The following is a 24,533-nucleotide window of genomic DNA, read 5'->3' as shown; positions in this document are numbered from 1 at the left end:
GCCGATTTTGCTTATCGTTGGCCGTGGTCTGTCGACCAAAACTCCGGTCTGCGCCAACACCGTAGAAAACATGGCTTTTTAAGACTCGGAATCTCCTCGAGCACGACCTCAGACTATCTGTTGTCCATAAGACACGAGGTCTGGATCTTCAAGGTTGATCTTGGTAACTTGAACAAAGCCATCTATTCATAGTCCGAATCTCCGAGAGTTGCTTGGCCGCAAGCCACGGTTATTAGCCCCATGATTGTTGTACAGTATTACATTGCATACATCGAGCTGGCCATTTTAATGCCACAACTTGCTTCTGGCATTCCCTTCGACGACTACACGTCTTGAATACTCTCTGCCATTCACATGTCGCCTTGCTGTATACGTAATTGAACACGCAGGCATGGCAGATACCGAGGGTCCTGCTCCTCACAACACGGAGCCTGATGTCGCTCTCGACAACCATCAATTAGACACCCGGCCGCAAGCCGACATGGACCCAAGTCAGGAACTGCAAGACATACCCCTCGATACCGCTCCTGAGTCACGAGCAGACCCTCCTCCTGTCCTCACATACGAACCCGACGACCCGACTTCCCACCAAGACGACGGTGACATCGAGACATCGCGTCCTGGCGCCCAGCCTGCAACTGAGCTACCTGAGCAGCCCGTCATTCCTGCCACCACCACTCCTCTGCCAGAACCTACTCCAACCCCGCCATCTGAGCATCCCCCCAAACATGTCGTTGATCCTCGTCTTGTCCAGCCCAATCGCCAGCGTACCGATTCGCAATCCACCACTGCTACCTCTCGCTCAGCCACTCGTTCGTCCATGGTTTTTGTCGTGAGCGCTTTAGAAAAGATTGCTGCTTCCAAGGATGCTCGCAAGGAGAAGCCTCTGGCGGACGCTACCCAGCGTGCCCTGTCCACAATCAAGAGCCAGGGAGATCCAACCCAGACCGATCCCGAGATTCTCTTCGCACCTCTACAGTTGGCTAGTCGTGCGAATACTGTCGCAATAGTCACTACTGCTCTGGACTGCATTGGCAAGCTCATCAGCTATTCATACTTTTCTGTTCCCACCGACCCAAATCAAGAGAACCAGCAACCTCTCCCACTCATCGAGCGCGCCATCGATACCATATGTGATTGCTTCCAGGGCGAGGCTACTCCTGCTGAGGTGCAAATGCAAATCCTCAAATCCCTACTGGCTGCTATTCTGAATGACAAGATTGTGGTACACGGTGCAGGTCTACTGAAGAGTGTTCGTCAAACATACAACATCTTTTTGCTGTCCAAAAACAGCTCGAATCAACAAATTGCCCAAGGTACTTTGACACAGATGGTTGGAACGGTTTTCGAAAGAGTCAAGACACGGATTGCTGGTCGCGCCGCCAGGGCCGAAACCTCCAAGACTTCCCTCGCCAATGGTTCTGGCGAGAATGTCGAGTCGCTCTCGGACAGTGCGGATACCGAGCTACCGCGAAACTCGACCGATCTGCAGGAAGACGAGGAAGAAGATGTCGACACAACCAGAATGACCCTACAGACCTTCGAGACCAAAAAGAGTTTCGACGATGCTCGGATAGGCGACAATGCTCCTACTATGGTCACTCGCCTCAAAAAATCCAGAATGCCTGCCAGAACCACTTCTGGCAACGATGGCGTTCCCGCCATCACCGTGCAGCCCGATGGCTCTGATATCACCGAGGAGGACGAGGAGGATGAAATCTTCATCAAGGATGCTTTCCTGGTCTTCCGCGCAATGTGCAAGCTCAGCACAAAGACACTTCGTGTCGAAGAGACTGTTGATCTCAAGTCTCAAGGCATGCGCTCCAAGCTACTATCCCTTCACATCATCCAAACAACCATCTTCAACCATCATGCCGTCTTCACATCACCATTCGCGACTATTCGCAGCAGCTCAAATAATGATCCCACGAGTTTCACTCAGGCTATTAAACAGTATATCTGTCTCAGTTTGAGTCGCAACGGAGCTAGCTCAGTCAACAAAGTGTTCGAAATTAGTTGCGAAATCTTCTGGCTCATGATTCGCTACTTGCGAGTCACGCTTAAGAGAGAGATTGAAGTTTTCCTCAAGGAGATTTACCTCGCCATCTTGGATAAGAGGACGGCACCTGCATTCCAAAAGCAATGCATCATCACGGTCTTGACAAGACTGGCTTCAGATCCAAGGGCACTGGTTGAGATCTACCTCAACTATGACTGTGATCGAGCAGCACTCGACAACTTCTACCAACGTATCATTGAACATATTTCCAGAATCGCTAGTTCGCCTGTGCAGGTCACGGCGCAGCAGGAACTGTTGTACATTGAGCAACAGTCAAAACATGGCAATGCTATGTCCGAGTGGCTGGCCCAGAGTACTCTGCCCCCATCATTGTCCACCTCCACCATCGTCGGTGTTCAAGACGCCAACCAAGATATCCCTGCGGAGTATGTCATGAAGCAGCATTCTCTCGAATGTCTAGTGGAGACACTGCGCTCTATGGTCAACTGGTCTCAACAAGGTCTCAATGATGTCGCCGCATCTCTTTCAAATCCCGAATCACGCAATTCGATCGAAGATTTCAGAGACTCGATTGACACTCGCGAAAATGGTGCTTCTCAGTCGCCTATAGTACCGAGCATGGAGACTTCTGCGACCGTGATTCCTGGCACCCCTCTCGCTGAGGATGATCCCGCTGAGCTTGAACGAGTGAAGCAACACAAGACCGCTCTCAACAATGCCATCAAGCAGTTCAACTTCAAGCCCAAGAAGGGTGTCAAGGTCCTGATCGCTGGTGGCTTCATCGCCTCGGATTCCCCTCAAGATATCGCTCGGTTCCTCATCACCAATGACAGACTGGACAAGAAAGCACTGGGTGAATATCTTGGAGAAGGTGAACCAGAAAACATTGCCATCATGCATGCCTTTGTTGACAGTATGAATTTTACCAAAACACGATTCGTCGATGCTCTTCGAAACTTCTTGCAGAGTTTCCGTCTGCCAGGAGAGGCTCAGAAAATTGATCGTCTAATGTTGAAATTCGCTGAAAGATACACTGGAGGTAATCCCAATGCATTTGCGAATGCCGATACCGCCTACGTGCTAGCCTATTCGGTTGTCATGCTCAACACCGACCAGCACAGTGCGCAAGTCAAGGTTCGTATGACTCCAGAAGATTTCATCAAGAACAATCGCGGCATCAACGACGGTCAGAGTCTGCCGGATGATTACCTGAAGTCCATCTTTGAGGAAATTGCCCAAAACGAAATCGTACTAGATACTGAACGCGAGAATGCTGCCAACCTGGGCATGCTGCCACAAGGCGCTGGTAGCTTGGCCGCAAATATTGGTCAAGCAGTTGCCAACTTTGGACGTGATTTGCAGAGGGAGGCGTATGCTCAAGCTTCGGACCAAATGGCCACCAAGACCGAACAGCTCTTCAAAAACCTCATGAAAGCGCAACGTCGTGGGGCTGCCAGATCGTCTACGGTGAGGTTCATTCCTGCATCTTCATTCAAACATGTCGGCCCGATGTTCGAAGTAACATGGATGTCCTTCCTGACTGCTCTTTCTGGCGGAACCCAAGAGACGAACAACATCGAACGGATCAAGCTCTGCATGGAAGGTCAAAAGCTGGCCATTCGCATCTGCTGTCTGTTTGACCTTACAGACCCCAGACAAGCTTTCATCGCCCAGCTGACTCGTTTCACGAATCTCTACAACATTGGCGAGATGAAAGCCAAGAACATCGAGGCTCTGAAAGCGGTTCTCGATGTCGCCCAGCATGAAGGCAACCTGCTCAAGGAGTCATGGCGAGACGTTCTCACTTGTATCAGTCAACTTGACAGATTCCAACTCATATCCACTGGTATCAGCGAAGGTGATGTTCCCGATATGCTGAGGACCCATTCTTCCATGAGCACTCCTAACCGGAAATCTCTCGGTGTTCCTCCTCGTCACCGCAATAGAAACTCTGTCAGCGGAGTAGTGTATCAGCCTGACATTGCCGAAGAGAGCAGATCTGCCGACATGGTGCGTAGTGTCGATCGGATCTTTACCAATACTGCAAATCTGTCTGGAGAGGCAATTGTACACTTCGTCACGGCTCTTACACAAGTCAGCTGGCAGGAGATCCAGTCTTCAGGCAATAGCGAGTCACCCAGAACATACAGTTTGCAAAAACTTGTCGAGATCAGTGGCTACAACATGACCCGTGTGCGTTTTGAATGGACGAGTATCTGGCAAGTTTTAGGTGAACACTTTATACAGGTCGGCTGCCACAACAACACCAACGTTGTTTACTTTGCTCTCAACTCGTTGAGACAACTGTCCATGCGTTTCATGGAGATCGAAGAACTGCCTGGTTTCAAGTTCCAGAAGGATTTCTTGAAGCCTTTCGAGCACATTCTCAGCAATGCCACACAAGTTCCTGTCAAGGACATGGTTTTGCGTTGTCTGATCCAGATGATCCAAGCTAGAGGTGACAATATCCGTTCCGGTTGGAAGACCATGTTCGGTGTCTTTACTGTCGCAGCGCGTGAACCCTATGGTATGTGTTTCTCATATTCTACTATTCAATTTGACTAACAGCACTCAGAATCGATCGTCAACCTTGCCTACGATAACGTCACACAGGTCTATAACGATCGCTTCGCCGTGGTCATCACCCAGGGCGCTTTTGCCGATCTTATCGTGTGCTTGACTGAGTTTTCCAAAAACCAAAAATTCCAGAAGAAGTCTCTACAGGCCATCGAGATGCTCAAATCTTCTGTAGCGAAGATGCTTCGTACACCTGAATGTCCACTCAGTCTCAAGGCCAGTACCGTCAAAGATGCTCCTACAGCGGAGGGCATGCCCAAGCAGCCTACCAGACAAACTCAGGAAGAGCAGTTCTGGTTCCCCGTTCTGTTTGCCTTCCACGATGTGTTGATGACTGGTGATGACCTCGAAGTCCGATCTAGGTATGTCAACTTGCCTGTGCCACTAGTGTGCGTATGCTGATGATATAGGGCACTCAACTACTTGTTCGAGACATTGACACGTTACGGCGGCGAATTCCCTCGCGAGTTCTGGGATACTTTGTGGCGCCAATTGCTATACCCCATCTTCATGGTTCTCAAGTCGAAGTCGGAAATGTCAAAGGCCCTCAACCACGAAGAGCTCTCAGTCTGGCTATCGACAACCATGATTCAAGCACTCCGCAACATGATCAGTCTCTTTACGCATTTCTTCGACTCTCTTGAGTACATGCTTGACAGATTCCTGGATCTCCTAGCACTTTGCATATGTCAAGAGAACGACACTCTGGCGAGAATTGGCAGCAACTGCTTGCAACAATTGATCCTTCAAAACGTTCACAAGTTCACTCCCGAGCACTGGGAGAAGGTCGTCGGTGCTTTCGTTGACTTGTTCGCAAGAACTGAGGCAACCGCTCTCTTCTCTGCAGCAACATCTTCCTCCTACAGGAAAGACTCGAGTGCCTCGAACGGTTCCAAGGCTACCTCAGCATCAATGGATGGTCTACAAATGGACGAGTCTTCTTCTGCGGACCCAGCATCCATAGTTCCTGAAAGCTCTCTCGGACTCAATGGTGGAGAACCCTCGCCGAACGAGGGAACACCCAGACGTTCTCGTGGGAACACCACGGCTACTATGCAGTCTGATCGAAGCCTGTCGCCTTCGAAGCAGGCACAGATCGGCGATACTAATGAGCTTGAGTCCTTCAACAACACATCGCAAACACCCAATGCACCGGTCGTTGTCACGGCCGCACGCCGCCGCTTCTTCAACCAGATCATCACCAAGTGTGTCTTGCAATTGCTGATGATTGACACGGTTAGCGAGCTGTTCTCCAACGATTCCGTTTACACGGCCATTCCGTCCCATCTTTTGCTGCGCTTAATGTCGCTACTGAAGAAGTCTTACCACTTTGCCAAACGCTTCAATGAGGATCGCGATCTACGTACGAAGTTGTTCAGAGAGGGCTTCATGCGTCAGCCACCAAACCTGCTCAAGCAGGAGTCAGGGTCCGCCTCGGTATACGTGAGTATTCTTCTGCGCATGTTCTCGGATGAAGGAGAAGAGCGCAAAGCATCACGCGCAGAGACCGAGCAGGCACTGATTCCTCTGTGTGCGGATATTGTCAATTCGTACATTGAGCTCGACGAGGAGACACAACAACGCAACATTGTTACTTGGCGACCTGTTGTTGTTGACGTGCTCGAGGGGTACACGGCGTTCCATGCCGAAGACTTCGAACGCCATGCTACCACATTCACGCCGCTGGCCGTTGGCCTCATGAATCGCGACATGGGCCCTGAGCTTCAGCGGGCAGTACAAGGACTTTGGGCTCGTGTCACCGAGATCAAGTTTGGAGTAAAGACATTTGCTCATAGAAATGCTTCAGGAATGGCCAGTCCCACTAGACCGTCCATGTTCAGTGGGCGTCGTTCGAGTAGGGGAAGTCGTTAGGGGTGAGATTCATCGTTTGGTCAGCGTTGGGACTGGTAGGATATGTACAGAGGCGTTGAGGAGTGGTATGGTGTCGTCTTGTTGTGATACACCTTGCTTGATGCGGGATAGGCAAATAGACCAAGAAACAAAAGTAAACTTGTATAATAAGACGTTCTGCATATCAGGCCACTCTCCGGCTCAGCTCCAACACCTAGACGCAAGCAGAATCGAAGCCATCGAAGTGCACAGCTCCTTCGCTGCGTTTTAAAAGTGAGCCGGAGCTTTTTGAAGGGGCGCGTCATCTTTCACTCGAGGGAAGGTGCCATGGCATCTAGGCTCCAACACCTGCCTTGGTCACTTGACGACGCACAACTCGGAAGCCACGACACTTCCAAGCCTCGTTCTCTGCCTTCGTCCGCCAGACCTGTCAACATTATCCAGCTTCTTGCTTTGGTGTCTGTCATTAACCTGCCGCCTTTGACCATGGCTCGCTCGTCTGGCGGTTCGGCCGCTACTGCGTTCAAGGTAAGCCATACATGCCATTCGTATGACTTGGCTCAGGATTAACAGCTGCAGAAGTCAAAGGCTACTCAAGCTGCCACCAAGTCTACACCATCCAAGAAAGCAAAGAAGACTGTCGAGGAAAATCCCAATCCAGCACCAGCTCCAGCTCCACTCGACGCGTCTGATGATGATCTTGAACGTACCGAGCCATTCAAGGGCACTCTCACGTCCAAGCGCGATCGTATGGTCCGAAAGATTCACTGTGCTATGCCTGATGGCACTTCTGCAGTCGTGAGTTCTATCGTGCAATGCTTTTGACCTCGCCCTCCTGATAATCATGGTGGCTACAGAAGAAGAAGCAGAAGAGAGATTTCGCTCAGAACATCAGACTCACATCCAAGAAGCCCTTCTCGGTGGAGCCTGTTCTCATGACCCATGGCCCCTACGCCGGTCTTCATGTCCTTGTGTTGCAGCCTGAGCCTGATGAGCACGAAAAGTTCCCATTCCTCGATCTGCCTGCCGAGATTCGCAACATGATCTACTCCCTGGTCCTCGAGCGCCCTGGCTATCACATCCGCCTCTCGGGCAAGCACTCTGGAACCATCCAGACTTTCTGGTACAACCCTAAAGGCAGATACATACCGAGAGATCAGATTTACAGCACTAGTTTGATGCGTGTGAACAAGCAAATTAGTGTCGAATCGACGCCCTACCTGTTCAGTCGTCACACATTCGAGTTCACAGACTCCACCATGATGCAAAGATTTCTCGAGTATCTTGGTCCTGAGCGTACCAAGTCCTTGGTCTCTGTCGTGGTCAACCAGCAGTATGCTATCTCGATCAGACAAGCATATGACTTATTGTCAGTTGCCACTTCTCTCACTAAGCTCGAGATTACTACCTCGTACTGGTATCCGTATGGCGCCCACATTCTGCTCGAATGGCCTTCCGTGTTGCTACCTGTATTCCACTCCCTGTGCTCCGCAGGCAGAAGCCGCGACGAGGTCTTCGACATGATCACCATCAAGGGAGCAGTGAGAGGAAGTTGTCCAGAACACGGCACATTCAGAATTGATCTCGACAAGGATTGCAAGAATGAAATCAAAGCCTACGAAAACTTCCGCAAGAAGCTACGTGACGACATCGACCAGGAAATTGACAAAGCGGAGGCCAAGAAGGAGGCCATCAAAAGAGGTTCGCCAGTCAAGACCAGAGCTGGACGCAAGACAAAGGCAGTCGATTACTCGGGTATGGAGGATTGATTCGCTTCAGTGGCAATGACTGCCTGTCGGAAAGATTCGTGCATTTTTACAGCGACAGGATTTTGCTTGCACTGACGTGGAAATCAGCTCTCGGACAGATGAAACATGGCTCACAACAGAAAGCTCAGAAAGAAATATCACGAAGAACAGGCGAGCTGTCGCAGACAACAACTCGTGGAAACAGATGGAAGATGCTCGTCACAATCAAGGGGACGCGTGTGACCAAAAAACGGTATCTTTTTTATTCGCTTCTGTGTATAATAGTGAATTAAGAAACTCAAACCAAACCAAAGATCCTCCAGAATTAAACATTATCAATTTTTCTTTCCTCTCCACTTTCTCTCTCCCTATCTCCTTTCCCTTGTCTCATCCCCTCTTTCTCGATTTGTCCTTCCTTTCCTTTTCCCTCCCTTCGTCCTACCTTTTTATCATCTCCTCCGCGAGTTCATCATTTCTTTCTCGTTTACCAGCCAGCAGTCGACACACTAGCAGTCTGACTAGCATGATGGCTTCTCCACGAAGTTGAGAGAGTGCCATTTCCAGCAGGTCCTCCAACAACCGTAGTAACCGTAGCAGTCACAGTCGCCCTGGCAGGAACACCAGTCGCAGGGGTCGTCATGTCCCTCACCTCCACATCAGCGAACACAACAAGGTCCTCCTCCTCACCATCATAAAACTTCTCATAGTCATCGTCACCTTTCTGGTGCTTGATTCTCGACTTGATAGCCTTCTTGCGAAACTTTTCTTCCTTTTTGTTTTGCTTTGCGATTGACTTTGCGCGCTTCTTGGAGGCCTTTTTCTGCTCCTTTGAGTTTTCCTTTTCGAACTGGTTTTCGGCATAAGAAGAGAATTTGTTGTAGACTTTTTTGGCGAGGCTCATTTTGCGCCGGTAGTCCTTTTCCGGGTCGCCTTCGTCTGCTACGGCTTCCTCGCGGGCGACGAGGGCTGCTGCGTTGGCGTCTGCAATGGCACTGGCGACTGGGAGGACGGCAGCGAGAGTGGTCTTGTGGTCTTTCTTGCTGTGTTTTGCATCGTATTCCATTTGCTGCTCGAGAGATTTGACCATGTATTTTGTGTGGGCTGACCAGGACTTTTCGAGGAGTTTGGAGTGGTGCTTGCTCCATCTGGACATGCGCTTGGATATTGCTTTGTCGGGTCTGACCATCTTGTCGTGCTTCTTCTTTGGATCGCCTGCAGAGTCACGAGCGACAAGGGTCTCAGTGGCATCGTCAGCGCTCCAAGTCGCAGGGAGAGGAAACTCGGGTGCTGTCGTGATGGTGCTGATTGGGTCTACCATGGTGTACACAAAGTCTGGGGTGAAGCTTGGTTGGAAAGCTTCCTCGCTGGAGATGCTCGAAGGGGGAGTCATCTTGCTGAGGACACTTGTAAAGGGATACACCTCGCTAAAGATGCTAGGCGGTTCCTTTGTCTTGTGACCCGAGCGAGTATGAGTGGTCGTGTCGTCTTCAGAAGATTGAGTCGTAGGGTAAGGGAACAATTCTGAAGGGAAAGTCGGAGTACGTGGCGGATCAAAGAGTGGGTTGAACTCAGGTGTCTCAGTGGGACGAGGAAGATCAGAGGTCAAAAAAGGATAGAACTTTTCGAAGTCGGAAGTTGTCACAGTGCTGCTCGAGGTGGGGGATGCCTTGGACAGGGTAGACAGTCTAGTCTCGCCTTCGCTGAGAGTAATGGTCGAGACAATCTCCTCGACACCGGTGGTGATTACTTCGACTTCCTCGGTCGTGACGACAACAACCTCTTCCTTGGAGGTGTCGGACGCAGATTGTGACAAGGACTGGGATGATGACTGGACTAAGGTTGGCACAGGTGTCTCCACAACAGTCTCGGATGAGCTGTGCTTGGTGTGGTGCTTAGACTTGTGGTGCTTGGACTTGGTGTGCTTGGACTTGTGGTGCTTAGTGTGCGTCTTGGAAGACTCGGTGACAGTGGGAGAAGCTGACTCAATGGTCTCAGTCTCGGTCTCGACCTCAGTCTCAGTTAAGTGGTGCTTGGTGTGCTTTGGCTTGTGCAGAGACTTGGTAGTCTCGAAATCGATACGGATGACGGTCTTGGTGACAGTTGGCTGGGCAGTCACGGTCACCGGGGTAGATTCAGAAATCTCCACAGAAGTGGTGAAGCTTTCATCATCGTCATTGTCATCACAGTCTTCGGTCACAGTCACAGTCTTGGTCTTGTACTTGCCCTTGCCAGACTTGTGGTGCTTCGACGTGTGATGAGCAATAGTCGATGAGTTGAAAGTGGGGTAAGGTCCCAAGCGAGAGTACTGTGAGATTACGCTTGATATAAACTGTGGCAAGTCAGTAAATGCGTTGCGTATATGTTAACAACAGACTGACATTGCTCAAGCCCTGGGTTTCAGCAGGTGGATCAACGGGAGCGGCGATAACGCGCGTGCTTCCCAACAGAGCGACCACGAAGGTCAAACCGAATACTTTCATGATCGAAGTGTCACGTACGGATGGAAGGTAGAAAGGGAAAAGGGAAATGCAGCTCATTAAGTATTCGAGACCAACTGCGCTCGTGCACGTTTACGCAGCGCAAAGGTGTCCTGATTTGTTCGTTGTGTGTAGTTCTGAATGTATTTCGTACATACAAAGTTTGTAGCCTTCCCGTATATGGCTCCGCGTCCAGTCAATCCTTCTCAATAAGCATCTAATTTTGGTACGTGCTGCGATTGAATTGATAAATCGCGCTTCTGTAGCAGACCAGGACCAGTATGATACGACCTCATTCTGTGAGGTGGTCACTGCGCAGCTCGGGTGGTGGTGAGAGAAGAAGAGTTAGTTTGCTCGAGTCTAGGAAGCTTTTCTCTGGAACGCAAAAAGGGCCTCATCCTTGGCAGCGAAACTGGGCAGTGGAATCTGGCAGACCTTTTCGAACGTGGGCATTTCTCTGGCGATCCAATCCGCGATGGTCTCTTTGGCAAATGCGGTATAGCCGTTTGAGTTTTGGGTTCCTGCGCAGATAATGGTGTCACCCTCTGTGAGAAAGGTCAGTGGGCACGTTTGATGCATGTGACGTGGACCTTAACGTACTATATGCTTTGAGGATCCTTGAAGTGAACTCGAGACCGACTTGGGGGTAGACCAGTAGTAATACCTGATCCTTGCCGTCGGCGTTCTTCTTGAGGTAATCGACACCATCGATCTGAACGGTGTCGGGCACCCAAACAGTTCTCCACTCGCTGATACCGTTGTCAACGGGGATGACAGTCAGAGGCTTCTGCTTGTTGAAGACTCTCAGCATGTAAGACCAATAACCATTTCCACTGCCCAGGTCAATGACAGGCCGACCCTTGGCCAATTGGTAAATGATGGATAACGACTCGTAAGAAGGACAAATACAGCCAAAGTGGTGGTATAGGATGGGTAGGATGGCGTGCGAGTGGCGGACCTTGGTCGTGGCGTCCTCGGGGCCAGCCCACTCGAGGTTCTGACATGACCAAGCCCAGACATCGAAGTAGGGGTTCGTGTGTTCTTTCTTCAACTTTGATATGACGATCTTGCGTTCGGGCGAAGGAGGTTGGTAGAGAGTGTGCAGATGTTTGCCAATCGAGGCGCGGACCGAGTCCTTTTTCGCATTCGAAGCCAGACCAACGAGGGCTTTCTGGGTGTTGGTTGTGCTTTTGAAGATGTTTGTGTATGCGGCGATGTCGGCGGCAGGCGGGGGTGGTAGCTGAATAGGAGATGATGTTGGCTCATGGACGAGTGCGTGTGGTGTCTTATGGCGGGCTTCTTACTGGCTTGCCCTCATTGTCTTTGTACCAGGCGTGCAGTCCTCCCTGGCCACCAAACTCGATGTATGTCTGAGCTTGGAGGAGAGTCACTTCGGCCACTGCGGCATAGGTATATGTATCATCCTGAGGCAGACCGAATGTGGTCAGGATGAACTTGCGGAAGTCGTTGTCGTAAAGGCCCGGGATGTCGCCCTGTTCCCATGTGTCAAAGTAGGCATCCGGGCTGAAGCTCGTCGAGTCTTCAGTCTGCGCTCTGTCCGGAATCGCAGGCATCTTCAAGACTCGTTTTTTCTACTATTGTCGTGACGATTGACTGGTTGAGCTAAGCACTTTCACATGTCACTCTTCGCAACATCTTGGCATGACGTTTGGGGTATCCATCGACCTCGTTGCCATCAACCACTCTCGACTCTTTTCTCACCATCTTCAACTCGAACAATGTGTACTATATGGCTTTGCTATGCAGTATATGTGTTTAATATCATCGAGAAAGCATCCTATGCGCTGAGCTTCTGTTCATCGACTTGAAGTTGTAGATTCGCAACTTGCACTCTTTTCTGGCGAAGGTCTAGGACAATCTCCTCACTATGAACATGCACAATCGTTTCCAGGTCACAGACGTGTCCCATGAGAGCCCAGGCTATGTCGTATCCCAATGAATACTACCCTGTTCTCCATTCTATCATGCATTTCTACAGCTGCGCGCGTTACATATTCTTTGCGCGCGGCAATGGTCGAAAAGGGCGGAAAGGATTGTCTGGGCAAGATCACACCATCGCTCTCAACGGACATGTCGCTTCTTATTGATCCTACATGCTGCCGATCATCTCGTTCGCGCCCTATTAATCGACACAATTGCCTAAACACCTCGCATTTTGCTGTCGTTTTGCTGTCGCTTGCGCCCGCTTCACATTATCCGCTGTCATAGAGTGGATACCTTTCCTCGCGCAATATGGCACAATCGTCCACCCAGCGTACTTCTGCAAATTTTTGTATACAGATGTAACCCCAACATATTTTCGTATAAAATAAGTATCAAGATGTAGGTTGCTATGCTCTCTCGTTCTATCTCTTATCGGTTTCATTTCATCTTTACCTGAAAAATGTCGTCTTCAAAGTCGACCAACTCCGATCTGGCTGAGGGTCATGAGGAGCACAACACAGTCGAACCCAAGAGATGGTTTCGATCAAGCATGTTCAATGCCTGCGTCATCGGCATGGTTGGCTTCATGGTGAGTAAGGCTTTAGAACCTTGGCTTTCTACGACCTAGGATATCGTCTATCATGGATGAAACAAGCTAATCATATCAAAAGGCGCCAGGATTGTGGAATGCTATGAATTCTTTGGGAGCTGGAGGTGAGGCAGGTGTGTGTTCAGATGAAAAACTGTCACTAATATGAGTGATAGGTGCTCAAAAGCCCTTCTTGATCAACGCTGCAAACGCCTTGGTGTTTGGATTGATGGGCTTCTTCTGTCTGTTCGGCGGGCCGATTGCCAATCGCATAGGCCTCAAATGGACACTGGTTTTGGGTGCTGTAGGCTATCCAGTTTACAGTGCTGGCCTCTATACCAACAACAGATATGGAAACGTCTGGTTTGTTCTTGTCGGTGCTGTCGCCTGTGGTGTGTCGGCCGGCTTGTTCTGGGCTTCAGAAGGGGCCGTCGCTCTGGGCTATCCTCCACCAGCCAAGCGAGGACAATACATGAACATCTGGCTCGTCTTCAGAACGGGAGGTCCCATCTTGGGAGGTGCTATTCTCCTTGCTCTCAATCAGTAAGTTCTTCATCTCCGTGTGCACAGGTATCTCGCACGACAACTACAAGAATGCACAATGCTTTGCGGATAGTCGACGGCTCCACAGATGGTCGACCGTAACACGGCTCTCGATGGATGCTCGCTCTCTTTCAAGGCGACTGTGCATATTTTATAGCTACTGTGTGATATACCTTGGCATATGAGATCCCTACAAGCTAGTCGGTGCCAATCTAATCTCTACTCAGCTCTCCTAACCAGAAAGCCAAAGGCAAAGTGGGCTATCGTAAGTCTGATGACGATGTCTACATGGCCAACTGACTAATACCTGCTCAGAAACATATCTTGTGTTCATCGCTTTGCAGTGTCTTGCTGTGCCTGTCGGACTATTGCTATCACCCCCGGAGAAGGTTCAACGTTCCGATGGCAGCAAAGTCAAGATCGTCCAAGAGAAATCATTTGGCGCCGAGATGCGTGCTCTGATCGCAGCTTCCAAGAGACGTGATATTCTTCTCTTGCTTCCCGTCTTCTGGGCCGCATACTTTAACCAGTACTCTGGCAGTAAGTACATCAACTGCGATGCAGTAAGGCACGAGATCTAACGCACATTAGACTTCCAAACTTACTACTTTGGTCTTCGCGCAAGATGTCTGATTGGCTTCTTGACTAACTTCAGCGGTATCATCTCTTCATTCTTGGTCAGCACTCTTCTCGACTACAAGCCATGGCCTGTCAAGAAAAGACTGAATGTCTGGTAAGCGAATCTCTTCCATATGGTACCCAGTCATAGCATCACTAACGAAGTGCAGTTTCTTCTACGTTCTTTTCTGGCACTTGCTAGCCTGGTCCTACGGCTGGGCAATTCAAGAAAAATACACCCGCAACGAACCCGTCTGGGATTGGACCGACCCGGGCTTCGTCGAAGGCTTCTTCGTCCTCGTATTCTGGGGCTTTGCACAACAATCCCTCCAAAACTTTTTGTATTACTTCTTGTCGACAAAGACGGACAACATTTCTGAGTTGTCTCGCTTCTCAGGTATCCTCCGCGGCCAAGAGAGTTTCTCTCAAGCCGTGTCCTTTGGCATCAACACCAAAGATTGGAAGGGAGGTAGAGTTCCTCTTGCTGTCAACACTATCCTCTTGGGATTGGCTGTTGTGCCTACGTGGATTGCGCTGCAGGAACATGTGCCTATCGAAGGACCTAAGAAGTTTGAGGATGTGAGTGAATTGACTGAGGCGGTGCCTTCTGAGGAAGACAAGAAGAAGTATGCTGTTAGACAGACTGCTACGGAGGTTTAGAGATGAAATGATGGGGCTGAGAGAAGGAGGTTGGAGATAGATGGTGCTATATCATAATACAAGTTAATACAATGGACTCTCACCTGGTATGCACATACACGAATGCAGATACCTAGCGACTTGTTCCACATAGGCAACAAAACATGGAAGGCATCAACACATGTAATGATCTTGGGAGTCCAGCGCCAGATAAGGTTACAGTAGATTCTATTCTTGGAAAGCCACTACTTAGGTTAGTGAACTTCAAGACACTATTATACAATCATGAAAAGACAGCTCTTGCACCAGTAGGACTGCCCTTTCCTCTCTCATACAACCACTTGCTGTTCAATGACACGGTAGCTTTTCCAGTAGCCAAACCCGACGAACTGCTTCCCAGACTGTTGTCCAACGGTGAAGAAGTTCTTGCAGCCGAAGCACCACCCACAGCCTTTTGCATCAGAGGGCTGACGGAGAAAGGACTTCCAGAAGGACCTCTGCTGACGCCAAGCGTGCTCTGGTCGAACGAAGAAGGAGATGCTTTGTGCGACATGGGCGATGCAGAGGTGTGTTTTTGCGCACTGGAGCGAGGGGTCGATGAACGCGAGTAGCGCGGAGGAGTGACATAGCCAGGCGAACCGGCTGGCAAAGGCACATTCTGAGGAGTCAGGCCAAGAAGTTGGCGTTGTTCTCTGGTCAGAGGGATGTCTGTCATTTCGTCGACGGGGCGGAAGAGGGGCATCAGGGCGAGGGAGATGTTGATGACGGGGATGCAGCGGATGAGGATGGAGCCCCAAGTTGCGTATGGGTCCATTGATTTTAAGAAGGCAGTTAGTGTTGTGGGAGTGCTGCTGTGGTGTTAGAAGTGGCTTGCGTTTTGCAGATGGAGCGAGTCTTACTAGCTAGACAGCATGCTGGGAGCAAGCAAGAATACCAGCAGAGCAACGGCATTGACTATGACGGTGTGGACATTGTCTGGAGTAAAGGTCGAGGCATTCTTGCGACGGTTGATGGCGTCCATGTTTGGGTGACGCCAGGTTCCAGGGGTGTCGACCTTGGTGACCGGTGGTTGCTGCTGCTGCTGCTGTTGCTGTTGCTGCTGTGACTTTTGTGGTGTCGAAGGGGCCGAAGAGGGTCGCAGAGGGGTCGTAGGAGCGACAAAGCGCGAGGGCGCCGGACTCGGCTTCAACACTGCTGTCGAAGACATTATATGTTGTCGATGTGTATAGGGAATTGGTTGGCGTGTTGGCGAGTTGTGCTGCAGGGGTTAGTACAATCAAATCCAGGATGACGCGCTCAAGAAACAAAGTGCATGGCGTAGCAACAATCGAAACTTGCTGTTGACAAGCTTGCTGGCGGTTCTATGGTTGTTTGTGAGCTGACTCGATGTTGTAATCCAAGATCTTTCGCTGTGTTGATGCTCGGGCTTGGCACTGGTTTCCACGGCGGCTGACGCTGCTTGCTTGTGGCTGTGCTCCAGAAGCCCCACCATCTCACCACGCTGACCTTCGACAACCATCACCTAGACTCACATCTAACCGTCTTTCCTTCTTTCCAGGTTTTGGTCTTGCAGGACAAGTCCTTGATACTGACAAAATGGCCAATATGATTGAGCAGCTGGATGCTCTCATCGCAGATACCCTCTCCGCCTGGAATCTCTATACCACCCTGATTGCCTTGGCTCTGTTTGCATTTGTAGCATATCCTCTCATCTTTTGGGCCGAGCCTGATGCTCATCCTCTACTTCTCGCCCGTCAAGCTGCCGCCTCTCCCGTCCGTCAGCCCCGTGAGTCTGCCGTCTACCGCTCCACTGAAGTTCCCCATGGCTATGCTCTAAAGACTGGTCTTTCCGTCCGCGAACCTGGTGCCCCCAAATGGACTGCCGGCAAGGATGGTGATCTCAGAGACATCTGGCGTGAGGCTGTCAACACAACCGCCAAACCCACCATTGTATCTGTCCATGGGAAAGAGTCGATTTTTGAGCACGACTACACCACTCTGTCGAAACTCATCAACATCATTGGTTCTCACCTGCAAAAATCAGGCAGTCAAAGAATTGCCATTTACGCGCCAAACTCTGTTCAATACCTCGTTACCATCTTCGGTAGGTCTTCACACGCACTCTATCAGTACTCACGACTGACCATATGAAAGCCTGCTCGTTCTATGGCTTGACTCCAATCCTGGTCCCCTTCAATCAAGACCACGATGGTGCCTGCAAGCTCCTCGAGCAGACACAGGCTCAATGTGTGATTGCTACTGCTGGCTCTTTGCCCCTTGCTAGTCTTACCGAAAATGTTCCGTCTCTGCGTCAAGTCGTTTGGGTCGCAGATTCTGCCAGCAAGCACATGGATTGGCAAGGTGCTCCTGAGCATGAGACCAGAGGCAAGCTTGATGTGTCAGTCTGGCATAATCTTGTAGCAGAGGCTTCCTCGGCAAGCAGCGAGTTGCCCAAGAACGATGAGACTATGGTTCCTGGCAACTTGGTCTTCCTCTGGCAGAAAAGCATCAATGGCCCTGCAGAAGTGGTCGAGTTCACTCAGAAGGTACGAAGTCCAAGTCCACATGTCCGTGATAGTGCTTACTCACACCATACAGAACATGGTTGCAGCGATTGCCGCTCTGATATCTGCCCTGCCGCTACGTCAGCGTCTGGGACCTTCCGATGTTGTGTTGCCAGCTGATTCATTCAGCCATTCCTATGTCCTCTGTCTGACTATGGCTGCGCTTTTCAGTCACGCTAGCCTTGCTCTCAACTCTGTTGCCGGCCCTGGTGTCGATCTTGTTCTTGCCTCTCGTGGTGCGGCACCTACAGTAATCATTGCCTCGTCTCAATCTCTTGCAAACTTGCATCAAGCTCACATGCCGGGATCGTCTTCTGGCCTCGGCAAATATTCGCACTCGCATCACGGTCGCGCTCTTGCTGCCGGCCGTATGCCTGGAGAAGATCTGTTGTACAGAGCGTTTGCTCCCAAGAGTATCGCCATTGGTTATGGCAAGCTGCGTCTCATTCTCGCTTCTGAGAGAGCCGGCACTGAAGCCGACGCTCTGAGCAGTGCCGCACTTCGTGACCTTCGCATCATCACACGCTCTAGAATCTGCTATGCCTTGACTGCCTCATCGGTGGCCGGCGCTGTGGCACAGAGCAACATCTACGACTACAGGCATGTCGACCGTCCAGGACACAGCCATTTTGGTGCGCCTCTGAGCAGTGTTGAGATCAAGCTCGTGGACAAGGATGATAACAAAGTTGATGGCACTACACCTTCAGGCGAGATTGTGGTTTCTGGTCCTGCTGTGGTTGGAGGTGAAAGCAATCTTGGAGTGCGAGGCATCTTCCACGAAGACTGCACATTGGGTTATGCATAAGTGTAGTGACCTAGTGAGCAATCGCAAAAGCGTTGATTATCATTCGCACATGATGGCATTTGCGAGAAATGCATAGCCGTCGTCAACATTCTGTCACAGTTGCGGAACAGCCGCGTTACAGCCGGAAAAGGGAAACGGCTCCATGGTGCCATGATGAATGTGGGGGAGGGGAGATCAGCGATTCGGTGACATCGCCAAGGCCGTCATATAAGCGAAAAAAATACTAAACAGCGCGTGCTGTGTGTGTTTCTCAGCGACAGCACGCAACCTCCAACACCTGCCAACTCATTGCTACTGAGGCTTACCGTCTCGCTCCTATACCAGACCCGGTACTTGTCGAGGGTATCCGGGCTTCCAGAGAGTCGTCAAAATTCCACGGCAAAAGTCCTTTCTTATCACCCTCAAGGCGCGGCCCCCATAACGTCCCTCCAAGGCATTCTATACCCCCCGCTTGTTGCTGGCGTAAGCCAGCCTCCCCTGCAAAAGAGTCATGGTCAACATCGATATTCCTAATGACTACACCGTCTCGCCCTCTACGGCCACTCCCCACTTGACAATCAACCGCGATGTCACGATCGATCTCGACTCGACCAATGCCTTTGAAGGTCAGCTCGTGTGACGACTGTGTATCCAGTGCTTGTCTGATTGTGTCGTGCAGGTCCCGAGAAGCTCCTCGAAGTATGGTTCAGCCCTTCTGCCTCGTCCCTCCCCGAAGGAGCCAAGCCCTATGGTTTGAAGGCCGTGTCCTCGGACACTTGGAAAGAGATGCTCGACTTGGTGAACTGCAAGGTTCTCTCCGTCATTGGACATGGACACATGGACGCCTACCTCCTCTCCGAGTCCAGCATGTTTGTCTTCCCCCACAAGCTCGTGCTCAAGACCTGCGGAACCACCACTCTGCTGTACGGTCTGCCAAGAATGCTGGAGATCGCTGCTCTCGAGGCAGGCTTCCCTGGTATCAAGGCAGACCTGTCGGCCGCCGTTCCCGCAGCTGCCACTCCTCACCGCGTCTTCTACAGCCGCAAGAATTTTCTGTACCCCGACCAGCAGCGTGGTCCTCACCGCAGCTGGCGTGACGAGGTTAAGTTCCTCGACCAGAGATTCCTGGGAGGCAGTGCCTATATGATTGGAAAGATGAACGGCGAGCATTGGTACCTGTACATCACCGGTCCCAACGCTCAGCTCACTCCTCCTGCTACGCCAGAGAGAGAGACTCCTACCAAGGTTCTTGACTACCCTGAGCAGCTCGCTGCCGACATGGCCAACGCACAGATCGACGAGTCTCAGGATGAGACTTTGGAGCTTCTCATGACCGATCTTGACGAACAGAATGCTCGCCAGTTCTACCTTGAAGATGCCAGTGCCATTGCTGAGGGCAAGTATCTGAAGCAGTCTCAAGAGGCTCGCAAGGATGCCATCGCTCATTTGGGCAACATCAACGGAGATGACGACGATGTCGATGTCTTTGCGCAGACCACTTCTGACCCTTCCGAGAAGCTGACCTTCCCAGAGGAGCTCACCACCGAAGGCCACACTCTGGGCTCCGTCGTCACTGAGGCCTGCGGTCTGGCCGACGTCTACCCTGTCTCCAAGTACCCAGAGGCTAAGATAGACTCTTACCTCTTCACTCCTTGCGGATACTCTGCAAACGGTGTCGTCCCATCGACTGGCGAGTCTGGATCGGCCCACTACTTTACCGTTCACGTCACCCCTGAGCCCCAATGCTCCTACGCCTCTTTCGAGACCAATGTCCCAGCTCGTCAGACCGGACGCGAAACCCGCGACATCGTCGTACAAGTCGTCAACATCTTCAAGCCTGGCCGCTTCAGTGTCACCATCTTCGAAGCCAAGACCGACGAGGACGGTTACGGCAGAGCAAGAGTCAAGAAGGACAAGAACATGGACAACATTCCCGGTTACCGACGTGTCGACCGCATTGTCCACGACCTTGAGGGTTATGAGTTGGTTTTCAGATACTTTGAGCGTCTGGACTGGAAGGGTGGCGCTCCTAGATTGGGCGAATACATGTTGTAAGCAAATGGTCATGTCTTTGCGAAACTGGCCCCTTTTGTTTACACATTGACACAGCAAAAGTCTTCCGGACTTGACAACATCCCAGTCCACTCTTGGATGATGGCCATGCGGCAGTTTGTGTGCTTCAATGGACGATTTCTTGGCGATAAAGCCTCTGTGCATTTTTACAGTCATCCGGGATAGTTAATTGTGTACTCGGAGCACGCCAAGCCAACTTCAGGCTCGTTTGTATAGGTATTGATGCAGGATGCATATACGCGGCAGATGCGAGAATCAAGCGAGAGATGAGTGTCTGGGTTGTTCATGTCCAACGAATAGAAATTCTGTCTTTTCCTCCTGGGGGTGTATCGAGCGTTATTGTTTATCGACAAGCGGCATCTAAAGACTTTTTGACTTATCGATATATCGATATGCTTGCTTTTTGACAGTGATCGACTTGTCGCTGATCCTCAGGAACCTATCGATTGCATCGTGCGACCACAAACGACCTCGTGGTTCGCAGATGGCGACGTTGTGTAAACTCGTATAGTGTGAAGATTGCTTTGAGTCAGGCTATACCGTCCTTTTGCACTCATTTGGGTTCGATTTCGACATTGTGTATCAGGTGGACTTGATTTTTCGCGGCTCGAGAATTGGTCACTGGTGTGTGAAGAGTCTCAGATGCAACAGTATTGGCAAGCATGACCTTGATGTTGTCGTACGTCGCGAGAGCCACTGTAGAGTTCGAAGGCTTCTGACATAGCAGCCGAGTGTGTTCCAGCTTGACGCCAGGAAAGACGTTCGTGACAACACCGACCACACCATGAGCCACCCACATGTCTTACCTCACAACAACCTCATGAACAGCGATTCTAAGACCAAATGTCTTTGCTCTAAACGTCTTACGCTCTTGACATCATGATTCATTTCGCTTCTAGTTGCTGCTTGTTGCTATTTTGCGACACACATGCAAGCTGCAACACTGTTTTGATAAGGGGTGGTTTGTATCGATGGCAACAGCTGCACCGTTTGCCTTTTCGCGTGCGAGGCGGGTTTTTGTTGTTGTCGATTGAAATTGTGCTGGGATCCAAGACGTTTCAAAGAGGGGGCAGGAGAGGGTGGAGATGGCGCAACGGGAGCTTGTGACGTGCAGAGCCAACACCTTCGAGAAGCATGCAGCAATGTGTTTCATACAGATGCTATAGCATGCTCTGCGATGAAGGCTTAGTCCAGCGTGAGATGGAGCTTTGTCGCAGGTTGAGCAGTCACTCGAGTAAGGTGTCTCGGCACAAGGTTGGTGACAGTTCTTCCAAATCCTCCTTCCGTCTTTTGTTCGAGTCAAGCCATCGTGCCGTGCATGACGCTCGACGGTTGAATCGGTTTGTAGAGCGGAAAAAGGGCTGAGTAAAGAAGCCCCCTCGGCAGGCAGGCAAAGCAGGAGCAAGGGAGACCACTTCCCACACCAACCGATCTGGAAGCTTTTTCTTGTGTCTTGAGGCCGACCGCATCATCACATATCGATTGGAACGTATCCTGACATGGCGCCGCTGAAAACGTTTCTTGATAAGGGTACTACGCATGCAATTCGCGAGTGACAGGGATGCGAGTGCGAATCACTGGTAGAGCACGCTGCACGGCAAATTTTTTCGTTCCCACTCGAGTGCCCGTACCTTGGAGAGTGGAGCTGCCACATACGTGAGAACCTATCGGAGACTTGGTGGTTTTGCTGTTTGCAAGATAGACTCGAGGGTCAAGCGCGTAGATTCTGTCCGCCTGCCCAATCGGAATCGACGCGTGCCTTTTCGACCACCCAACCGTTTGGTACGGTACAGCACGATGATCGACTCTCCCACGCAACTTTTCCGATTAAGCTCGGCTGCCCGCTTTGAGCGTTGGACAGAGGCGGTTAGCACCAACGACTTTGTGTGCTCTGTAGCAGACTCGTACATGCTGATTGTTGGTCGCAAGGCTTGTGCCTGCGGGACAGACTCGTAGTGTATGGGTGGAGCAGGTAGGTGGTGGGTTGTACGTACGTTTGTACCGTTTTCGACAAACGCATGGTACCTTTCAAAAGGAACGCGTAGCCGCATCTCACGAGAGCAAACAGTGCCATCTCGTTCATTTCGTGAGCACCGATCGTCTGAGACGCACCACCCACCCAAGCCATTCTTTACCTGCCAACTGCTGACCGTCTTTTGATTGCCCATAACGTCCTCCGACCTTGCCATTCTTTTTCCTTGCCGGACAAACTCGTACTTTGTCCATATCTACGCGCTCCTGCCGCTACAATTTGCAGACCAACCATCTCCCCAACCCCACCCGAGACTCTGGATCCCCTCTGACAGACGAACATTCCGAGATCTCCAACTAGAAACAAGCCACTGCAGGATCGCTACTTACAATAACCCAATCAACGTTTCAGGGTCGGCAACCTCCTACACTCATAGTGTGCCTTTTTCCCTCCAACAACATTCGTACATTCTTTCGCTGTTGGTCAGCACCAGTCAGCGTGGTCACACCGCCAACGAAAACATGTCAGCCGAGCCTGTGATATTCACCTGTGATGTGGAGCGAATGCTACACGCAACGTGCGTCAGGGGCGTCGATAAATCTGGACCCGCATCTGCACCCCTTCAGGAGAAGACTCTGGACTTTAGGATTCTCGTCGAACCTCCTCTTCTATCAGCCACAATCACTGATCTTTGCAACGAACCTCTATTTTATTCAGGATACTTATCAGAAGAAGAACAAATGTCGTCGGACGATTCCAGTCTTTCATCAATGTCCATCAGCACTGTTGCCGACGAGTTCGTCGATGAATTCGAAACAAACTTTCCGGAACTATTGGCCGAGGACTGCACTTTTGTCGAACAGGTCCAATGCAACCAGGCTGAAGTCGTGACTCTTGTCTCGCCAGGCAAGGCCAAGATGGTGCGCGTGTCCAGAATCAGTGCTTCGTCGTCACCAATCATCGTCAGGCCCACGACTTCATCAAGTCTGAAGCCCAGCGGCAGCTCATCGCGTCTGAGCATTATTTCTATCAGATCACAAAGTCACAACGGCTCCGTCGCTTCTCTCAAGGTGGCGTCTCCCAAGATGCCTTCGACACCAGAACTCGAGATTGGGTCTCAAACACCGACATCTAGCCATGGTCCCGCGACTCCAGATTCTCCGGCGTCTGCTTACTTCGATGCTCTCACCAGCCCAACATATGTCATGCCTTGCCCGCCTAAGCATCGCATGTCCCGGAATGGATACCACCTCAAGTTGCCAAGCATGAACAGCAAGCGTCCTGGATCTTCTCAATCCATGATGGCCGCTCCGGTCTCTGCCCCGTTGACACCGCCATCTCCATTCATCAAGCCAAAGATGACGCCCCGCGGCGCGGCCGAGCGCATGGTACCTCGCGGTGCCGGCGAACGCATGGCATCTCTGGATCTGCCGCCCTACCCTCGCGACTTCATCCAACAACCTCCCAAAAGCCGATGGACTGTCCGCAAGGATTCCTTCAGTTCCATATCCTCAAAGGAGATGCCTAGATTCAGGCTCAAGCGGGCCGAAAGCGGTCTTCTACCTACTTGGCAATGATCTCCAAACCACCACACCCGTCTCAATAATGTTACTACGAATCTGCTGCATATCATGAATTGGAAAACTTAGCGCTGTCTCTTGAACTTTGTCTTACTCCTCTTTCGGCCTTTTTGGCTTCTGTTTCGGGATGGATTTGGTCTTCCCGATACCATATTGGATCTTTGTGTTGGAAAGAGCTCGGGCTTTTTGTTTCTACTGTATCCTCACATACATGACTTATCCTTGGTTGGGTATATTTTCTTTTGTTCTCAAACGCTGGGAAGGATTCCTCTTATTCATCGTGACTAGAGCAATCACTTCTTGGAGCAAAAATGTATTCTTATCCAAACGATCCTTCTCGTTCCATCCTTTGACGATCTTCAGAGTCCCCAAATAGGTAGTCATGTATCGGAAGTTGATTAGGCTTCCCCGCTCCCCGTAGCCGAGGGATCTCAATTGATCGACACTGGAGAAAGCCACTCCTGCCACCAACTTGCCACGACCTCTTGTGCAAGTCATCCTTCGTCTGTTTGGTTACTCGTCAGATCTTGTGTATTGTCGTATCTGCTCGCGAG

General features: G+C 50.9%; 9 protein-coding genes across 9 annotated transcripts; 6 read left to right on the top strand and 3 right to left on the bottom strand.

Annotated features, from left to right (window-relative positions):
- Positions 1-481: 481 nt before the first annotated feature.
- Positions 482-6,469, top strand: M436DRAFT_42946 (uncharacterized protein; the record flags this gene model as incomplete). The annotated part of the gene is made up of 3 exons (XM_013573605.1): positions 482-4,547; positions 4,596-4,959; positions 5,008-6,469. 3 exons carry the CDS (start codon positions 482-484, stop codon positions 6,467-6,469), a joined length of 5,892 nt encoding a protein of 1,963 aa, XP_013429059.1.
- A 914-nt stretch (positions 6,470-7,383) lies between these two features.
- On the top strand, positions 7,384-8,217 carry M436DRAFT_71409 (uncharacterized protein; the record flags this gene model as incomplete). Its single annotated transcript, XM_013573789.1, has 1 exon — positions 7,384-8,217. One exon carries the CDS (start codon positions 7,384-7,386, stop codon positions 8,215-8,217), a length of 834 nt encoding a protein of 277 aa, XP_013429243.1.
- A 463-nt stretch (positions 8,218-8,680) lies between these two features.
- Positions 8,681-10,676, bottom strand: M436DRAFT_62348 (uncharacterized protein; the record flags this gene model as incomplete). The annotated part of the gene is made up of 2 exons (XM_013573714.1): positions 8,681-10,525; positions 10,575-10,676. The coding sequence occupies 2 exons, from the start codon at positions 10,674-10,676 to the stop codon at positions 8,681-8,683; spliced, it is 1,947 nt and encodes a 648-aa protein (XP_013429168.1).
- A 357-nt stretch (positions 10,677-11,033) lies between these two features.
- On the bottom strand, positions 11,034-12,247 carry M436DRAFT_42114 (uncharacterized protein; the record flags this gene model as incomplete). Its single annotated transcript, XM_013573428.1, is given in 3 exon segments — positions 11,034-11,218; positions 11,274-11,958; positions 11,978-12,247. 3 exon segments carry the CDS (start codon positions 12,245-12,247, stop codon positions 11,034-11,036), a joined length of 1,140 nt encoding a protein of 379 aa, XP_013428882.1.
- Positions 12,248-13,167: 920 nt separating this feature from the next.
- On the top strand, positions 13,168-15,027 carry M436DRAFT_42998 (MFS general substrate transporter; the record flags this gene model as incomplete). The annotated part of the gene is made up of 7 exons (XM_013573614.1): positions 13,168-13,206; positions 13,289-13,331; positions 13,383-13,749; positions 13,977-14,014; positions 14,065-14,289; positions 14,341-14,482; positions 14,538-15,027. The coding sequence occupies 7 exons, from the start codon at positions 13,168-13,170 to the stop codon at positions 15,025-15,027; spliced, it is 1,344 nt and encodes a 447-aa protein (XP_013429068.1).
- A 262-nt stretch (positions 15,028-15,289) lies between these two features.
- M436DRAFT_42372 (uncharacterized protein) lies at positions 15,290-16,213 on the bottom strand (the record flags this gene model as incomplete). Its single annotated transcript, XM_013573489.1, has 2 exons — positions 15,290-15,854; positions 15,906-16,213. The coding sequence occupies 2 exons, from the start codon at positions 16,211-16,213 to the stop codon at positions 15,290-15,292; spliced, it is 873 nt and encodes a 290-aa protein (XP_013428943.1).
- A 389-nt stretch (positions 16,214-16,602) lies between these two features.
- M436DRAFT_80373 (acetyl-CoA synthetase-like protein) lies at positions 16,603-18,375 on the top strand (the record flags this gene model as incomplete). Its single annotated transcript, XM_013573873.1, has 3 exons — positions 16,603-17,110; positions 17,161-17,552; positions 17,605-18,375. The coding sequence occupies 3 exons, from the start codon at positions 16,603-16,605 to the stop codon at positions 18,373-18,375; spliced, it is 1,671 nt and encodes a 556-aa protein (XP_013429327.1).
- Positions 18,376-18,865: 490 nt separating this feature from the next.
- Positions 18,866-20,409, top strand: M436DRAFT_42294 (S-adenosylmethionine decarboxylase proenzyme; the record flags this gene model as incomplete). The annotated part of the gene is made up of 2 exons (XM_013573468.1): positions 18,866-18,980; positions 19,034-20,409. The coding sequence occupies 2 exons, from the start codon at positions 18,866-18,868 to the stop codon at positions 20,407-20,409; spliced, it is 1,491 nt and encodes a 496-aa protein (XP_013428922.1).
- Positions 20,410-23,169: 2,760 nt separating this feature from the next.
- Positions 23,170-23,976, top strand: M436DRAFT_80371 (uncharacterized protein; the record flags this gene model as incomplete). Its single annotated transcript, XM_013573872.1, has 1 exon — positions 23,170-23,976. One exon carries the CDS (start codon positions 23,170-23,172, stop codon positions 23,974-23,976), a length of 807 nt encoding a protein of 268 aa, XP_013429326.1.
- Positions 23,977-24,533: the final 557 nt, after the last annotated feature.

This window comes from Aureobasidium namibiae, assembly GCF_000721765.1.
Source record: "Aureobasidium namibiae CBS 147.97 unplaced genomic scaffold scaffold_5, whole genome shotgun sequence".
Taxonomy (NCBI): domain Eukaryota; kingdom Fungi; phylum Ascomycota; class Dothideomycetes; order Dothideales; family Saccotheciaceae; genus Aureobasidium; species Aureobasidium namibiae.
This window is presented reverse-complemented; position numbering and strand designations above follow the sequence as displayed.